Source organism: Amphiprion ocellaris, chromosome 23 (genome assembly GCF_022539595.1).
Source record: "Amphiprion ocellaris isolate individual 3 ecotype Okinawa chromosome 23, ASM2253959v1, whole genome shotgun sequence".
In the NCBI taxonomy this organism is placed as follows: Eukaryota; Metazoa; Chordata; class Actinopteri; family Pomacentridae; genus Amphiprion; species Amphiprion ocellaris.
Genome location: NC_072788.1, coordinates 16,998,759 through 17,018,412, shown reverse-complemented (window position 1 = coordinate 17,018,412; position 19,654 = coordinate 16,998,759). Strand labels below are relative to the sequence as shown.

Here is a 19,654-nt window from a genome sequence, read left to right as displayed (position 1 = left end):
TTTTGTGATTTAGGGCATTTTAACTTTGGTATTCTACTCAGCAGACATATTTGAGTTCTCTCCACTTCTGGCAATGATTGTACTGTTTCCATAGAGGTGCAGGACTTTATATTACAGTGAAAAATAAGCCCTCAGTGATTAAAAATTTTGAAGCAGTAAAACCCAGAAACTGCTTGGGGTTCAGATGGGTAAAAGCAATCTACACTTAAATGGTATTATCATGCAGGCAGAATTAAACATTTACAAAAGATTCATGCCAGTAGCTGTGTGGAGTTGAGAGAAAATACAAAGAAAAGTTTATACTGCATAACATGATGGTCAGCAGAAATGTAGACAATGTCCTTTTACAACTACTTTTTACACGTATATCATTGCCCTTTAAGACCTACCTTTGTGCAAGTCAGCCAGGACATATTCCTACATTTTTGCATACTGTAGTGCAATTTTTTGGAATATTTTTATTTGCTTTAAATCAATTCAACCCTTATATCCCAAATTTTAATAATATGTATTGACTTATGTCTTAACTACTACAGTCATTTGTTTAACAGTGCAATAAACCTAAAAAACTGAAAATCATTTTTGTTTTGTTTCACATATATTTCAAAGTAAGAAAACTGCATGGCTGTGTCCCTCAAATTTGTAAAAAAGTTGCACAGTATCCCGTGGTCTCGTTTATAAAGATTTTTGTCATGTGTGCTTTATTGTGTATTTTTACAAACCCATCACTGCACCGAAAAAGTGCTTTGAGACCTGGTGAATGTGAGAAATGTTAGTGTAACTCCCCAGATTTTATATGCAAAAAGAATAATCGATCTATCCTATCTGGTTTCAAATATACTGTCAATCAAAAGGAATATGCAATCGTGGGCTCAAAAGGGTTAAGTGAGTCTGAAGTCTGATGTAATGTGCCTTACTTTTATATTCTCTAATGACTGTTTTGCAGTAAGAACAAACACATTTCTTTGTGTGTGTGTGTGTGTGTGTCTGTGTGTGTGTGTGCGTGCTTGTGCGAGCAGTGACCTCGTACCCCCCTCCTAAGGCCAGCTTGTTTTCGCTGCAGCAGCATTGCGCAACATCACAATCAATGAAGTGGGACCTGTCTGATGCCTGCTCGTTAATCACTTACTAATTATAGCCCTCCATGCTCCACACTCCCTCTGCCTCTCTATCTCGCTCTCTCTTTCCCCTTGTTTTCTCTTTCCATTGCATTTGTTGCTTTATTTATCAGGACACGCTCCGTCGACAGCAGGGCGGAAATCGGCAGGGAGGCCAGCGAGTCAGCACTTTATACTCAGTGTCACTGTCGGCATAGGCACGGCAGCCTTTAGAAAGATGAAAGTTTGCTTTTATGTGTGTGTGTGTGTGTGTGAGGGGGGGCTATTGTTTGGAGTTTTTGAAGTCTAAAAGGACTTCTAAAAGTCTACTACTAAAGTCCTGCCAATGTGACCGTCCCCTCAGAGACAGCAGAGGGCTTCATCATGTTTTGGGTGAACGGAGAGGTTGAGTACAATCTCTCCGTCATCCCTGCTTTGTGTGGCCAGCTGAGGCCCTGTACCACCCTGTGTGCCACCAGCTACCACCTCCACAGGGTGAGCGCGGGGGAAGATGAAGATTGCAAGGAAGTCTCTCAGCACCGCTTTATGTCAGAAATTGAAATATGAGTCGGTGACTTTCTTTCCCTCACAATGCACAGACATACATGTGTGTGTGTGTGTGTGTGTGTGGAGACAGAATCGGCTCACTCTACATAACCTCTTTTGCGTCTCATATTGTTGCTGTGTTGACACGGGGGTTGAGAATCTACGCAACTCATCTCAGAGGAGTCGTACTGATTGCAGAGTTATTCCAGATGGAGAGATCAGAGACTGAGGCAAATTACTGTGATAATCAACAAAAACATACAAGCGTGTGTGAATATGTTGCATCCTTCTCTCGACAAACCCCTGATATATTGTTCCTTCCCTTGACACTTAATGGAGCGCTGCAAATACAAGCAGATTTGACTGTTCTAATCAATGGAAAGTAGGTAAAGCATGCATGTGTAAGCTGCATGTTCATGATTTCAACACATGCTGATGAAACACTATAAAGTCCAAAATGAAGTGAATCTAGGCTCTGCTAGCTGCTATTATTTTTTCATCTGTTTCTAATTTTAGCAAAACTAAAAGTGTACAGCAATGCTAGCAGAAGTGATGCGGTGCTTACGTTTCCTGTTCATTTTATTAGATTAGCATGTTAGCATCGTAACGTTTAGGTATAGCTGAGAATGATGGGGAAGTTGGTTTTGCAGCTATCTAATCATAAAGCAAAGTACTGAATGCATTAACATGAAAAAATACCAAGATGAGATGCTATTGATTAATTGTTACTGATTAGGTGCTGTCAGTAATTTAACAGATTATACATATTTTAGCCAATAAGGCAGAAGACACGGAACATGCATGTCAAAAAACGTATTGCACATTTTCTGTAGTACCCGAGTAATACCTTGGTGAGTCTCTGTCTGTACAGTTAGTTTGTATTTAGCACAAAACAGCAGTTAATTGGATTGCCAGCAATTCCATGTTGGAAAGCAGAATGCATTGTTGGGATTTACACTACCCTTCAAAAGTTTGGGGTCACCCAGGCAATTTCATGTTTTCTATGAAAGCTCACACTTTTATTCATGTGCTATCATAATTGCACAAGGGTTTTCCTAATCATCAATTAGCATTCAACACGATTAGCTAACACAATGTAGCATTAGAATACAGGAGTGATGGTTGCTGGAAATGTTCCTCTGTACCCCTATGTAGATATTCCATTAAAAATCAGCCGTTCCAGCTAGAACAGTCACTTACCACATTAACAATGTCTACACTGGATTTCTGATTCATTTAATGTTATCTTAATTTTTAAAAACTGCTATTCCTTCAAAATATAAGGACTTTCATAAGTGACCTCCAACTTTTGAATAGTAGTGGCCACCATGACAAAGTCTTTTGTGACCGCTAAAGTCCTCTTGTGAGAGCTGAGGTGTTTAAGTTGTCCACTAATTTCCTCTACCACCTGAATCACAGCCACAACCAATGTCAGTGAACTTTACCCAAAAACAAATCTTCTCTACTTGTACTCAATCAGGTTGCCTCCACAAGATGTCGTCAGTGATTTTAACCCTGTAATGCTAGAACATTAAATTTGTTTCAGTTATTCTTCAGCTAAACTGTTGTCCGCACTTGTCACTGGTCAGCTGATGTTACATAAAGTGATGCTTTAAGATTTTTAACCCGATGAGGTCCAACGAAGATAAGCAAAGTTATTTCAGAATTATTGTTTTGAATTAAGTTGCTCATCATGAGCATACGGTGCTTCAAAGCTCCCAAATCTAGCAGGGAAGTTTTTAACACGCTCAACGACATTGTTTACAAACCAGGCTTCTTGTTTTCTACCACACAATGAAAAAAGCTACAAGTAGAGAAGATGTTTCAGACCAAAGACCTTTTCACCCAAATCTTAAAAATGCGTCATGTGACAAAAAAATTAGAAGATTTTGCACTAAACCTTACCGCAAGACTTTTTTTTTTTGAGCTTATCTTGTCGTTCTGTGTCTACTACCCGTACACAACAACAAAAATGCCTACACACCAAAGCATTCACATTCTCGTTCTCTTTCTCAAACTTTCGATGCCCAGAAAACTCTTTTGTAGTTTGAAATCCTCTGGGATCTGTCAGCCCCAGACAGAGCTAATCGCACTTAATCGCAGTCGCAACTTGAAGGTCTCTGGCCGCTGTGATGTCATCATAGGGGTAGCGTAGGTGGCGTGGGAGAGTAGCGAGATCCTCAGTCTCACTTCTCCCTCTCTGCAAGCATCGTATCCAATCTGTCTGATCAATCACGCCTTTCGCCTGATTTCGTCAACACCAGGATTGACTTGGGAGAACGCTTCGGGCCTGAGATGTAGTCTTCAGGGTCCTCATGCGGTGGCGTGTGTGTCTATGTGTGTGTGCAGTTGTGAAAATAGTCCAAAGCCCGGCTTTAGGGTAGCGAGGGTAGGAAGTGAGGAGGATGGCTGTGAGGGATGAAGGGATGAGAGGATGGGGGTGGGGTGGGCGGATGAGGCTGGATAGGAGGCCAAAGGGGAGAAGAGGTTTTAGGACCAGGGATCAGTCTTTCAGAGTGTCAGCCTGTCTGGTTGTGTATCTGTCTGTCTGACACTGGAAAGCTCTCTTGCCAAGAATGAAATCTCCTCTGCTGACTATGTCCGGTATCTTTTCAAAAATGCCTGATGATACTTACTGTAACACGCCATTTTCATATATTTATGCTTGATTTCATTTTGAATACTGCTCAAGAGTGCAGCATCTTTATTGGAGTTTCTATCTTTTCATCTCTTCATACATTCCCAGGCGTTTATTTCCATATTCATGCAACACACTCACCATAATTTAATTTAAAGCTACCCCTCATGCTTATCAGTATTTTTTATTTTAACAGTGTTCAGATCAGATCACTATGTTTAATTTAAATAGGCTCACTTGTAGTGGTGCTGAGAAACATCTCCTAACTCGTAAAATAACTGTTTCCATTCACTTCTCTTGCCAGTTTTGCTTTTGTTTCAGCTGGTAGCTAAATCCCAAAACTGACCATACACAACCTGTGCAGCACCACATGCCAGAAGGAACTAGTTGATGCTGCTAACTAGAACTTCATGTTTTTTCTTATGACACCAGAAATGAAGATAAAGTAATTATTAAACGACACACTGCTGTTTATTACCCCGCCACGGAACACGGTGGAGTTATGGGATGATTGTCGTACGTTTCTCCGTCTGTTTGTCTGACTGTGCACAATATTACTCAAAAACGGACTAACGGATTTGGATGAAATTTTCAGGGAAGGTCAGAAACGACACAAGGACCACCTGATTAGATTTTGGCAGTGATGTGGCTTATAGTCTGGATCTACGAATTTGTTAAATATTTCTGTATCATTGTGAGATAGCGTCACGGCGACACTGTAACTATGACAGCAAGTGAACCCTATTTTGGAAATCATACAACGACTGAGCAGCCTTGGCGGGGTACTGCCACCATTAGTGCTTTTCTTGTTAGTATTAAGATAATAATCAGTCTTTTTTTTTTTTTTGCGGTTTGTGCTTACACCCTGTTTTGATGTCCCCAAAAGGCCAAAAATAAATAATAGATCAATGACTGCAGCTTTAAAGTCCCAGATTAAACCACCAAATATCAATTTCTTTGTATCAAAGTTGCAGATTTAGAAGTTTTATTCCTGAAAACACTTGCAAAATGCTTATTTTCCCATGTTCATTTTAATAGATTAGCATGTTAGCATGGTGACATTTAGGTATAGCTGAGACTGATGGGGAAGTTAGTTTTGCGGCTATTTGATCATAAACCAAAGTACTGAATGCATGAAACAAAATACCAAGATGACAAATGTCTTTTTTTTTGTCCGCAACTAGAGATGATTGATTAATGGTTGTTTGATTAAAGTAAATGTTTGACTTAAATTCCCCAGACAAAGACACAGTGCTGTTTGTTAGTATTAAGATAATAATGTCTTTTTTTTGCAGTTTGTACTTACATCCTGTTTTGATGTCTCCAAAAGGCCAAAAGAAAAAGAAAATATCAACTGCAGCTTTAAAGTCTTCTAAGTCGATTAAACCCCCATATATCAATTTCTTTATATCAAAATGACATATTTTGAAGTTTTATTCTTGAAAACACTTGCAAAAAGCTTATGTTTCCTGAGTTCACTTTAAACCTTAAACAGGCTCAGATGTGAACACACCAGCGCTTCCAGCTGCAGCTCAAGCACACCAGCTCACCTGTCAAACTACTCTGATTAGACAATGACAAGTTGTGTTTCTGGTGCGAGTCAGCCATACATGTTGCAACCAGAAACTGATTCTGGGAAAAAATCACGATATGGAAAGCCCCGGTTTGTGAGCTGACGTGATTGGTTTCTACATTTGGTTACATATGAAACCCCTGACGTCTGTCTTTGGGTTTTTGACAGTGGATTGCCATACTTGACTGTGTATTACTCTGGTGATATGTGAAAAAAACACCATATGGGCATGTTAACAAGGTAAAAAACTTGATTACAACCTTTGGGAGTCTACACATAACCTTTAACCTAACACTTGAAGTGGAGCCAGGCCTCAGTCCAAAAATGAGGCCTTGTACTTGGCTCAGACTTGACTTGGTTTCGACTGCTGTGAAATTTGACTGCCTGAAGACTTTTAAGTGTAAAGTTTTGACCTTGTCTGATCTTTCAACAATGATAAACGAATTAGACTGTGATAGACAGGTCTTGCATGATCACATTCATTTGCTATTAATTGGAGATAAATGATTTGATTATAGACGTGTAATGCAAACACGCATTGACACAGGTTTGGAGTACAACTTGAAAGACTTGCACATAACTAGTTTTATGAAGAGTTGTGGCTGCCTGGAAGCATCGTCTTTAATATTCTTCAGGCATCTCCTGGTGAAACGCTGACCGAGGATGCATTGTCTCCCAGAAGCATTTTTCCTTCCAGGTGCAGTTTCCTTCAACAACCAGTTGGTGTCCTCATACCTCCATTTGAAAATCCGACGCTTTTCACATTCCAGAGCCTCAACTCCATGCTGGTGGTAAAACTCCTCCACCCTTTTTTTTTTTTTTTTTCCTTTTTACCCTCCTCCCTGTTTTCTCCACATGGTGCCTCCATTATTGCAGGCTTTAGCTCCATTGCTCTGCTTTAATTGTTTCCTGAAGTTTACCAGGTTGTTTTTGAAAAGAAAGGAGACGTAGTTATCCATGCAGGATAGGCAGTCCCAAACACACGGAAGAGAAGGGACACCGCCCTGCGAAATGACATAGGCAGACAAATGTTGGTTGGGTGGGTTAAAAGGGAGAGGTAGAGGCTCAAATGAGTGGATGTGGGAGCGAGTGGGAGGAGGTCAGAGTGAGGGGAAATGAGTCTGGAGGAGATCTTTGGCAGAGGGAGGCGAGTCAGGTGTGTCTGTTGTTGGAGAGAGAGAGATAGTTAGGCCTCATTGCTTCCTTGGCAGCCCGTCCTCTTGAGATTAGTCCATAAACATTACGTGTGTGTCTGCATCTCAACACTGACCGCTTCTTTCCATCACGTCTCTGCTGACTCCGCTGTCAGAGTATTTACAGAGGCACAGCTCGCAATTAAACAACTCTCTCCTCCATGACCCCAAAACTAGAATTAAAACAATTAATTACCGTTAACCCATACTGGGGTATAATTATCAGCACGCAAGCACACACGCTTAGCTTCTCCTTTCCTCACCTTCCTTTAACTTCTGTCTAAATTTAGAGAGAGTAAGAGGGAAATATTGGTGTGAAACTCCCGGGGAGAGGAACGCACAAGGCTGCCTGTCGGTAATTAGGTTGAGCCACTTCTCGCCATTGTTAACATCCTGCTTTTAGTATGAGACTGACCCCTTCCTGACCCTCTTAGGTATCTTCATTCCTACATGATGTCTCTTCCCCCACCACACGCCTCTTTTTTTTGTCCTGCATCTCTTTTTGATCGTGGATTTTCCTGTCCCTCTCTTATCTTTTTTTCCCCATACATTCACTTATCTCCTTGGCCTTTCGCACAAACCTAATTTCTTTTTTTTTTTAAACATTTCACACTCCCTCTATCCATCCATCCATCCCTCCCTCCCTAACTGACTGGTATATTTTTGGCTGTATGGTCTCTAGAAATCGGCTTTTTGTGGATGGCAAGGTCACTGGCTTAATTAAGAATGGTGAGAAGCAGTCAGAAGTTCACTTCCTTTTTCTCCAACCCCCCATTCATCCTTCCTTCGCTTACTTTGCACTCTTTGTCTTCGCGGGATGTGACTGGAGAACAAACATGCAGTAGTCTGCACAGCAAACATCACATTTTACATTACATTTTGCACAGGGCTGCACAGAATCAAAATTCAGGTCAATCCTCTTGAAGAGTGACAGAGAGAGAGAGAAAAAAAGAGTCACGTCTGTTTTTTTTTTTATACTTTGCAATGATAATGACATTATCAACATGAATAATGCAATGTCTGCTATGACCCCTTTTTTCCCTCCTTTTTTATAACCCAGTGATTTTCACGCTGCCGCAGAAGCGTAATACACTGTCCCCCAGTTCGCTCTCTTGCAAGAACATTACAATCTGAGATGTTCTTGGATTTTTCCAACTACTTTAAGGGCACTTCTGCGTTATACTTGACACGTCAGGTTTTGAATACTGATTCGATAGCGGTACCATTCTGTCCTTGCTTCTTCGGGAGTGACAGTATTAAGGGTTGATTTCTTATTTTTCGGCCTCTTCGGTCTCTTTCACACTGACAATGACCCAGTACTTTAATTGCCATTGTCAGGGGAGTCTGTAAAGAGGGTCATGAAGCCTCCTGTGCAAAATCCTCCTTATTTGGATGCCTCCGTTCGAGCTGCTGGGGAAAAACATGGGGATAATGAAACAATACACACAACCAAATCCCACTTCACCCAAGTATTTCCTGGGCTTTTCACAAATTCCCACCGTCATGCATGTCTCTTTTTAATATTTGAGAAGTTTGTTTTCTGTTTTCTGATGCCTCTTAACACCCATATGACAGCTCTGTGTGCATTTGATGTCATGCAGTTTACTTTGGGGGCTGTTTCTCGCGCCTACATTTCCTACATTGTACGTTTCGAATTTCAGGTCAAAGATCACCTTGACGCAAATTCGACTTGGCTTACTGAACGGCATACAGCTCATTTTAAAGCCTGTAATGGTCCGAGTTTCCCGTTTGTATTCCTGCGGTAGCGTTTTGATTCAAATGCTTCTTGTCCAAGAGCACTGTGCCATTTATCAAAGTTACTGCTTGAAAGGGAACAGGGTCGCTATTTCTGCAAATAAGTTTGATGCTGTATTGATGGGATATGGCTCTAGTTTGATGAGGATGTCTGTCAGCGCTCTTTCAAATTGAATGCAATCCTTGCCGACGGTAATACAACTCTGAATTACACATCTATTGATGCAAACAATGTGCTGGAAAACGGTAATTGTGGGGCTACAGATGCAGATAATAGGAATAAGCGACAATTCAATAACATTATTAGCATGCATGACACTATGTGTGTGTCTGCTTGTGTTTATTTACCTGTTCAGTGTGTGTTTTGGCAGCATTCCTTATCTTTCTGTTTATGTGTCTCTGTTTAGGAGATGTACTCCAAAGGAATGATCCTGGCCAGTGCTATCAGACAGGTGCGAGGACTGGGTGACAACAAGTTTGAGGTCGTCACGTCCCTCCGGACCTTCATATTTCGGGCTGAAAGAGAAGGTACAACAAGTGCATTCTTTTCTCTTTGTTCTGCATCTTGCAGTCATCTATCAGCTACACATTCTGTTCTTTCTGCTTGTCAGTCTGCCTCTGTCACTCTGACTGTCTGATTCCCTGTCTAGCCTTGTTTTTCTCTCTCACTCTCCCCTGTTTCTCCGCCTCTCTCTGTCCTTTCCCTCTCCTCCCTCCCTTTCCGTTTGTCTCTCTCTTTCATACCTCACTGTCTAAATGCCTCTGTGGCAATCTTCTATCTCACCTCTGTCTTTTGTTTTTTTTTTATTTTATCTCCTCTTTTCCTTCACGTTCAGTGTATTTGTCTGCCTTTTATTGGATGTGTTACATGACTCCCTTTGTAAAGAAATGGTTTTGTATTTTGAGAAAATACATTTATTTTATTTTCAAAGCGCATATGAAAAGATCGATATCCGTTAAGCACAGAAGTGTGGTGTTTAGCCAAGTGTAGCATAAAGACTGAAGGTGGGAGGAAACCAGAAAGCCTTATGTGTGAAACGTTTAGCACAGCGGTTAAAGCCAGCAGCTGGTCAGGATGGCTTAGCACAAAGGCTGGAAAAAAGAGTGAAAGATCAAATCGGACCTCCTGAAAGGTAACAAATTTGGGCACCAGCATTTCAAAAGCTCAGCAATTAACACGATGTATGTTCTTACTAGTATGTGTTAAGTTATATGTTTAATTAGTACAATCTCTCTTGTATATTGTGAGTTAAGAAGCTTGGTTCGGTGCAAGTTAAACTCAAATTAGGAGGAAAAATCTGTTTCAAGATCATTTTGTGCCTATTTCAGCAAATAATGAAAGTGTTGCATGAACACAGAGTGTCTTCCAATTTTTCAACTCAAAATGCTGCAAAGATGTTTCTATTTTACTATTTTTTTTTATACAATGACTGTATGAACCTTTAAATGCAGTTGTTGCAGCTACTGGCCACACCCACCTCAGGAAGAAGACTCTCTCTGCGATTGACAGTGTGAATCCAACACTGTTGAACACACCGCAGCTAACATAGATGTGATTGACTTCGTGAAGCGAGGATTTTCAGTTGCTTCCAACGTTCTCTTTTAGTGATTGATTTACATGGAAATATTGCTGAGATTCAAGTCGCAGCCATTGGCTTTTATTTTTGTGTATGGTGAGTTCTTCAGACGATAGTTTAACGATACAGGGCTGCAGCTTACAAATAGCTCTGTAATGTGTACCGGTTATATGTAGTCTTAATGGGCTGTGTCTTGTCTTGTAGCACTTCATGTAGTATGTGAGCACTGGGAGCAGGAGAGAAGCAAACAGATGTAAACACCAGGAGAATTTAGGTATTACTGATGCACAAAAGGTGAAAACACATTAACACACCAAATTCTTGTTTATTGGTTTCAAATTGGTCTTAAAGTTTCCAAAATCTCTGAATGGTTCTCAGCATTATAACGTTCACACAGCCTGGACCTGTGGCCATTTGATCAAACCTAATGGCACTGTTAGCCCCGTTTGATAGCACTAAGGATTTTCCTACTTTTGTGGGCACATTGCCATCAAAAACATGAATAATCCACTGGATCTTCAGTTGCTCAGATGCTGGGAGTGCAGGAAGACTCTTGTATTTTCTCTTACCACCAACAGCAGAACAGTTGCTGTGCTTTGTTCATGGATATTTTAGAATTAGCACAAGCAGCTCTAGAACCTGGCAGACTGCAAGGTAGATTCTCATTCTGAATGCCCCACTTTGCAACCAGATGGCAGCAAGGGTAGAATTATGTGTATTTTTCCACTCAATGACAATTGGTTCACTCAGTTTCTACATAGAAACTGAATGAAATTCTTATTAGCTTGCAAAGGTGGATCTAGTTGTTTGGATGAAGGGCTGTAGAAGTGTCTTTATAGTTTCACAGCTTTTTTATTTACACCTTTAAGTTTGTAAGACATATTAAGCAAACTAAAAATGGATTTTCACCATATGGGACCAGCCAGCCTGGCTTTGTTTGAAGTTAAAAAATACACTTTTCAGAAGAAGTTCCATACTTACTTGGTGAACCAGACTAGAAACACCCCTCAGAAAATGAATCAAGTTCTTTATATTTATAGTCTTATTTTACTTTTGGAAAATAAGTAAACAAGCATATTTCACAAAAGGTTATTCCTTGAAGTTATTTTGTCGGAATGAATAAATATTGCATATATTACGTTGTGCGAATGGGTGGGTATGTGGAGCTCAAGGAGATTCTGTTAGTAATAATGACCACTGGGAGAGAATATGTAAAAAAGAAAAAAATCTCTTCCATGAACTGTCCTTTAATAGTCTCAATCCCCCTTCCTCGCTTCATCCTTGTGTCAGCCAAAACAGAAGAAGAGTTGTCCCTCCTTATCACCTTTCAGTGGAATCTTTGTCTGTGTCGGCCTTAATGATATGGGAAAGAGACACTTTCCGCTCCTCACCTTCTGCCTGCTTCATGGCAGTCTGTTAGGCAGCTCAGGTCAAACAGCTCATTCATTAATCGAGGGTCTTTTTCTGGGGTCAGATACTGGCCGCCCTTTCGTTCATTTGAATACGTGAGAATGGAGAAATTGAGGTTTGCATGACGACGGCACTGAAAACCTTCGACTCATTCTGTGTGAATGTGGAAGAACAGATGGAGCTGAAAGATCTTAATCGACTGAGACCTTGGTACATGTTATTGACACATTGACATCTGTTGAGCAAAGAATAGAAACGTCAATATTTGACTTGCTCAACATTGGTATTGAGCGTCATTTTATTGTTCTTGATAAGTTCAACTGGTCATTTAACGCATGGTTAGAAGTAGCTGTATTAGCCATAAGCTAAATCAATACATCAGGCTTTACTAAACCATCTTTATTCTCTGCATGCTCATTTTCACTGTGATATAAAGTCCTGCACTCGCTTGACAGCAAAGAAAAGCATCTTTTGTGCAGTGTGACTAAGTTACAATGCTATAAATCATAAAAAGACAGTTGTACACCACTGTTCAAACGTTTGGAGTCACCCAGACAATTTCATGTTTTCCATGAAAACTCACACTTTAATTCATGTGCTAACATAATTGTACAAGTATTTTCTAATCATCAATTAGCCTTTCAGCACCATTAGCTAACACAATGTAGCATTAGAACACAGGAGTGATGGTTGCTGGAAATGTTCCTCTGTACCCCTATGGAGATATTCCATTAAAAATCAGCTGTTTTCAGGTATTTACCACATTAACAATGTCTACACTGTTTTTCTGATTAATTTGATATTCTCTTCATTGAAAAAACTGCTTTTCTTTCAAAAATAAGGACATTTGTAAATGACCACAAACATTGAACGGTCGTGTATATCTTTAATATTTATTTTTTAAAAAAAAAAAGGAAAACCTTGGAATCGGCATGTAAGGCATTTGTCCAATTGCCCCCAGGTGTTACGGGTATTTTACAATTTATATTTTATATTTTTCTCTGAACTTGCCTTCTATTCTTGCTATGTAAATAAGCCAGTACAGTCTGGTACAGTCGAGTCCTACCAAAAAATCACTTTGTTATGTGACTATTGGTTCCAGCTGAACCACTAATGGCTTTGTGGTTTTGCGGAGATGCACAGGATTGTTTGTATTGTACAGAGTCCTGTTACCGCAAATTGGTTTTTCTTGGAGAATTTTTAAATGAAACATGTGGAATGTAATGATTTAGATGAAATACCACAGTTTTAAGCTTAAATTTGGTTATGCTTTCTGATTGAACAGGTGGTGAATTCAAAGTTGGAAATCCAATGATTCTTTCTGTTTTTACCGTCTCTTGATCTGATAAATGGTGTAATTTTGGCGATTTATTTTTTTTTTTTCAGCCTAGTCGGGTTTTGGGTTCAGAGGGTTAAAATGTTGCTCTTCATCTGTCAGTGTCCTGTAAGCTGTTGGATCTGATGGTTATGGAAGCAAACTTGTGACCTGAAAAACAAGTTCCAGCTATAGAAATCTAATGTTTTGATGGTCAAATGCCCTAGCTGCTCTTATACTTTATACAGTTATTACCTAATGGCCACTTATATATAAGTCCTTCATGACTAATGATTAATATAAAGGAGTGCTCTAGCATATAAAAGTAGCAAAGCAGCATTGAGATATATATCAGAATATGCAACAGTCTATACATATCAACTCTATGCTGAAATTTAAAAAGTGGCATCAAGTCTGAAAAAATACATGACAGCAGAGAAGTGAAACAAATCTGACACTTGTGGACTGATCTGTTTTCTCTGAATTGTGCTCCCACCAGAATGCATACAAAGCCTTTGGGAGGTGTTTAATCATTGAAGAAGGTTATTTCTTTACAAAATTAGTGAAGCTGAGAGGATTCTCTGAAGACTAAACCTTTTGATGGCACTTGAATCCCTGTACTTGAGTACATTTTTGAGGAGAAAAGGGTGTTTTGTGAAGTCTCAATACTCTGCGCTAATCAATATTTGTAGGGTAACAGTTCATTGTATGAATTATCACTGGATGCAGGCAGCTGTTTTCGACAAAGTGATAATAAACTCACTGTGTGAAGAGCAGACAGGGAAAGGTAGGGAATGGCTGGTGAATGCCGTGGAGCATTTAGCAGCTTAAAAAGTCAAACATCTTTCTCTGGAGAGGGTAGATGCAAAAGTAGAAGACAAATGGAGAATATTTGTTTGCTTGGTGGCCACAAACACCAAGGCTGCCCCTTTAGTGTCAAAGAGTTTGCTTGTTAGTTGAAAGGCAAGGCAAGTTTATTTGTGTAGCACAATTCATACACAAGGCAATTCAAGGTGCTTTACAGTGACAAAGAAATGCAACACAGAAATTTAAAATTAATTGTAAAGATGATTTAAAAGTAGACATTAAGACATTAAAATCATAGAAATAAAACATAGAAGTGCATTGAAAATTAAGACAACAGACGGAGCATCTAATAGAAAGCTACAGTAAACAATATGGTTTTCAGGCCTGATTTAAAAGAGCCGACAGTTTGAGCAGACCTCAGATATTCAGGAAGTTTGTTCCACAGGTGAGGAGCATAATAGCGGAATTGCTTCGCTGTTATTGGTTCTGGTTCTGGGAACACACAGTAAGCCTGTCCCTGATGACCTGAGGGCTCTGGATGCTTCATATGGAGCTAATAAGTCCAGGATGTATTTTGGTCCAAGATCTTTCAGTGCTTTGTGGACCAGGAGTAAGATTTTGAATTCTATCCTTTGACTAACAGGAAACCAATGTAGTGATTTGAGGATTGGAGTAATATGGTCCAGTTTCCTGGTGTTAGTTAGGACTCTGGCAGCAGCGTTCTGGATCAGCTGCTTGATTGATTTTTTTGCTACTTATTAAGAACTGTCTTGACTCTTTCTTTCATATGAATGAAGTGTTCTTCCTATAATGCCAAAGAGCAGCAGGCCTATATATATTACACTGCCTGGCGTTACGACTTTATTCATTGTAGGTTAACTGTTTAAAGTTGGGTCTGGCTTGTCACACCTGTCCCATTCTGTTGAAGAAGAGGACTTTGAGAATAATGTATACAAGGAAGTGCATTAGTAATTACACTCGATACTTTTAGAAACTAAGGAATGTTATTCATGAGAAGTCAACCATAAATCAGGCAACACTGTGCATATGAAAACGTTTTATAGACGGCGAACTACAACCGGGACTTTTGCACTACCTCTGCTTCGTATAAAAAGCAATATAGCCTTCAAACTTTTTCTCACCAGCAATCCCCCCTCCTCTCCCAGTCGATTCAGTGCGTCATCATATTGATGACTGCCAGCTTTTTTTGGTCCGTTTATGAGTTGCGGGTCCTCGGCAGCGTCATTTATCACACTGTCTGCTGGCTGATCGTCATACGTCGCACTCAGCCATCCTGACAAGAGCAGAGAAAAGGGGGGTGGTCTGGGGATGTCGGATTTGGAGGTGGCTGCTGAAGCTCCTCGCGAAAGGTGGCCATCAGGAAAAGGGACCGGGAGGAAAAATGGACAGGGAAAGAGAAAAGAAAAGAAGAGAGAGAGAAGGAGGAGAAAACTCAGCCTCATCACCTCATGCATCTTTAAACAGGCCCACTCGCCTTGTAGCGGAGAGTCATCAATCTTTGGGGAAACACATGAGAAAGAGGGAGACATGAGGAGACAGAGGGAAAGGGAAGGAGTAAGTTAGTGAAGTGGAGTTAAGGAGCTGCTGGGCTGATGCAGTACAGGTGAGAGGGGGGAGAAAATGATGGAGTGATGGTCAGAGGCGGCATCCCAGACGGGTGGGAGGGGAGGGGATGGGAGCAACAAGGTAAGGAAGGGATTAAGCGAGGGAATAACGGGAGTGGATAGACAGACAGGCACGCAGTCTCAATGTGAAAAAGCGACAGAGGGGGTAAAGGCAGGAGACGGCAGGGAGAGATGAAAAGGGCAGAGTGAAGATGGAGAGAGGGGAAAAAGGAGGAGGGAGAAGTGAGTGAATAATTGAAGGCCACCGGAGAGAGTGTGCACACAGCTGTCGGCTGATTCCCCACTTGGTCCGCAGGTGGCCTCTTCCCTCAGGTACTGTCAGCTTGAGAGAGGAAAGATGGAAGGAGGAAGGAAGGAAGGCAGGCAGGGAAGAGATGAAAAGAGGGAGGGAGTGATGCGGAGAGTAGTGGCAGCAACGGGGGGAGAAGAAAGCGAGAGGAAAGGAGAGTTTGGCAGGAAGAGACAATGCGGAGAGTGATGGAAAATGGGCAGGACAGAGTGTTGGAAAGGTGTGGAAGGGCTGCAGACAAACGTGCTACAAGACGGAATGGAATTTCTCGTGTTTAAAAAAAAAAAAGTTGATGATTTGTATTCTGATGCTTCGGCGATTGCATTTCCACAGGCCTCCTTCGAACATGTCAGATTTGTTTGAGATGACAGGAAAGAGGGTTGGAGAGATGTAAGGAATGAGTAAAGTTGAGCCGTAAAAAGGTCGTAAGCAGGCCAGAGACAAAATGATGACAGAATTCTTAACTAAGGTGACCTTGCAGTCAGACTGAAGTTGTGTATGTCACAATACATATTTACCTCATATTATTTCATATTTCATTACCCAGTGGTTGGTTTTAGTTGTCCCCTTTTTGTGTAAACCTTGTGAACCCTACACTTGGTGAATGTAGGTTGAAGTTTGTCTCTATTTTAGCTCTGTTTTTGGTTTCTGCCAACTGCTGTGGGAAATGTTTGACTCTTTAGCTGATATTCTTTAGTTGGCTAGCAGGCTTTCGAGAACGTTTGCTAAAAACAGCTACCTGCTTTGAGCTAAAATGATGCTACGAGAGTGGTAAACCCTATGATATAATGAAACACACTATATAGTGTCATAAAGTAAAGGAGAACTCCACAACACAGACATTGACACAAAAATACTTTACCAAACAGCTAGCTGTATTAGCAAACATTTGCACCCAGCAAACACCAAGTCACATTTGTGTTCACCTGATTAATCCAAGTCTAATATTCTTTCTCGTTTCAAAAGAGGAATTGAAAGATGCTAAAACACTGTAGAGCTGACATAGACTGGATTAGAATTCACCTTTATTAGTTCATTAGTATCTTTGACAACTTTGAAAGTTGTTTCTTATAGGGACAAATCACAATGTTTGATGTTTTTCATTGTTAAAAAATGGAATTATGCAGCCATGCCATATAATAAATATTATCTTAATGCAGTTCTATATTTTAATGTCCTCCCATTTGTTTTAACATGAGCCTCTTGGCTATTATATGCAAACATTTAGCAATTTAACATAGCCCAGCATATAGAATGTGCGATTCTAACATTCTGAGACTGTGCCTATAAAAATCTATACAATTTCTAACTTACCTTGGGGTGCCATGTCCATCACAGTTATCTCCTTGTGCAGCTCTACACTCCTCCAAGTGCTTCTATAATGCTTGGAACACTCCCTGGAAGTCCCATTATTTAAAGATGCACGGCACCACCTCTGAAGTGGTGATGAATCTCTGAAATGGTGTCCAAACTTTCATTTTGCTGTAGAGTAAGAAGTCAAAAGAAGCCAAATCTGGCAAGCAATGCAGGCGGGAAGTGATGATTGTGTTTTCGTGGCCAACAAAAGCCATGGTTAGTCTTTGCGCTATGCCAACATGCCCTTGGGCCACAGTTTAGATTGTTTGCACCAAACGTTCCTCCTCCAACACCTTAGGATATTACAGTGCAGTTCTGTCTTGGCAGTCTGATCCAGGGCAACTAATTCCTTTATCCTGGTGCACTCCTGACTTGAAATATCTTGTCTAGTTTCAGAAACTATTAGCTCTTCCACTGTGAAATTTGCTGTATCTACTCTTGATGGTAGCCACAAACCCACCTCTCATCACCAGTGATAGTCCCCATCATACAATCCGCCTCATCGCAGTTGCAGACTATGAAGACTGTGATGTTTTCTTTTCTTCTCTACTATGAGGTCCTTGAGTCAGAAATGGGAACCTTACTGCTGAAACGTGTTGCAAAAAACAGTCCTAGAACTTTTTGATTGCAACTTGTACGTACAAAATATGCAACAGGTCAAACACATTAGAGTCTTCTCTGTATAACAGACTGTAATTTGTCAGTGAGTCTCAATTATCCTGAAGATGTATTATAAATCTGTATCTGTTTGATTTTCTTGTTACCAGTATATCTGTGGAAAGCAAAAATGAACTCATTAAATTGTTCATGCCAACAGTATAGTAATCTGTGGCAAACATGTAGCTAAAAACCAGTGGATAGCTCTGTAAATGTTTCAGTCTGTGTTCGTGTGTTTGGGTTGAGATGATTGAAATGAGAGAAAACAAAGAAAACGGCCAGAATCCTTCTGCTTTGTGTGTGTTTTTTTCCCCTTGTCTTTTTTTTTTATTCCAGTTGATGGAGACTGTGTAGGCGGCTTCTAAGATCTCTGTTGAGCAAGTGGACCTGGCTCTCATCTCATCCACTTTCAATGAGAATTATCTGCCTCTCTCCTCCTCTCTCTCCATGTAAAGTGCGGCAATAGTCTTTCACATAGACGGCCATGCATATATCCCTTAACAAGCAATGATTCTAGATGGCTGTTTGGATTTAGTGGCCAAGAGTAGTGTGCGTTCTTTTTATACGCATGTAGAGTTGAGGGCATGTTTGCACACTGAGTGTAAATATATTTGGCAAGTATCCTGGAGGTTCATGTGTGAGACAGTGCACAAACATACAATCCAACATATGCAAAAATGCTTTCAGGCACACAAGTCGGATGCATGCATGCTTACATGCAGCGCGTATGGGTGTGCCACTGTCTTGTTTCTCTCAATCCTCCTGCCTTTTTTCCTCGCCTCCATCCCTCCCTCCTGTGCTCGGATTGACAGCTTGGGCGAAGAAAAAGAGCGGAGGGAGAGAGGAACGAGGCCCTGAATAAATGAACAGGCAAATAAGTGAGCGCAGGACAGGTAATGGAACTCAGAAAGCAGGGTGGGAACGGAACAGTAAAGCCTAGTGATGTAAAGAGCAGTCAATAATTGAGTAGGTCATTCATAATTGATACCAGCTCTTTGTGATTTCATAAGAATCTGGGGGGTAGACAGACCAGAGCTGAGTTCGGGGCCAGGCAGTAGATACAGTATTTGGGAACTCAGGGGGTAGAATATCTAAGAGAAGGAAGCCCAGAGATTAGTAACTTTTCTTCAGAAGTCGAGATGATGGCGGATAGGTTTGCGTGCAAGGTCAAGGGAGAGGCATGTCCTCAAAAGCTGCAGGAGGGCCACAAGGTCACAGTCAAGAAGGTAATTAAGGTCAATTTACGACAACGACAGGTTGACAGTGACCAAAAAATGATTGACAGTTCATTGAGAAGCCCCCCCTCCCATCTTCTGTCAATCTACAGGGAGAGGGTGTGTTGAGGACACATGAGCAGGTCACTCTGAGGGTAACGCAACTCAAGCTCACAGTTGAGTCTGTCAAGCCGGAGAGGAAGGAAATGAAAGTAGAGCTTGTCTTAAAATAGGACGGCTGCAAAAAAATGGTTATGAAGAGTCTGAGGGATGTTTTTCCTCAGACTATGACCTGACCTTTATGTTTGTTGTTCATGATCAGCTGATAAACCTTGAATTTGTATAAATGTGGAAGTTTTTTTTTCCTGAAAACCTAATCGGACCTGATATTACAGGGAAAACAACCTTTGACATTTTCCTTGTATGACTGGCCAACTGATGTGAATGCAGGTATACTCGATGTGATAGGTCCAATATTCACGTGCTGAGTGAGCATGTTTTATTTATATATACTACCAGTGGAAAGTTTTGACGAAATTGGCGTTTTCCCATGACTTGGTTACTACAAAATACATAGCATA

The 19,654-nt window shown here is 40.7% G+C and overlaps 1 protein-coding gene across 1 annotated transcript in view; it reads left to right on the top strand.

Annotated features, from left to right (window-relative positions):
- The window catches only part of arap2 (ArfGAP with RhoGAP domain, ankyrin repeat and PH domain 2), a 181,391-nt gene that overhangs the window by 17,690 nt on the left and 144,047 nt on the right, over positions 1-19,654 (top strand). Inside the window, exon 8 of the mRNA XM_023273857.3 lies at positions 9,210-9,330. Coding sequence (XP_023129625.2) covers positions 9,210-9,330 — 121 coding nt within the window. The remainder of the gene's footprint in view (positions 1-9,209; positions 9,331-19,654) is intronic.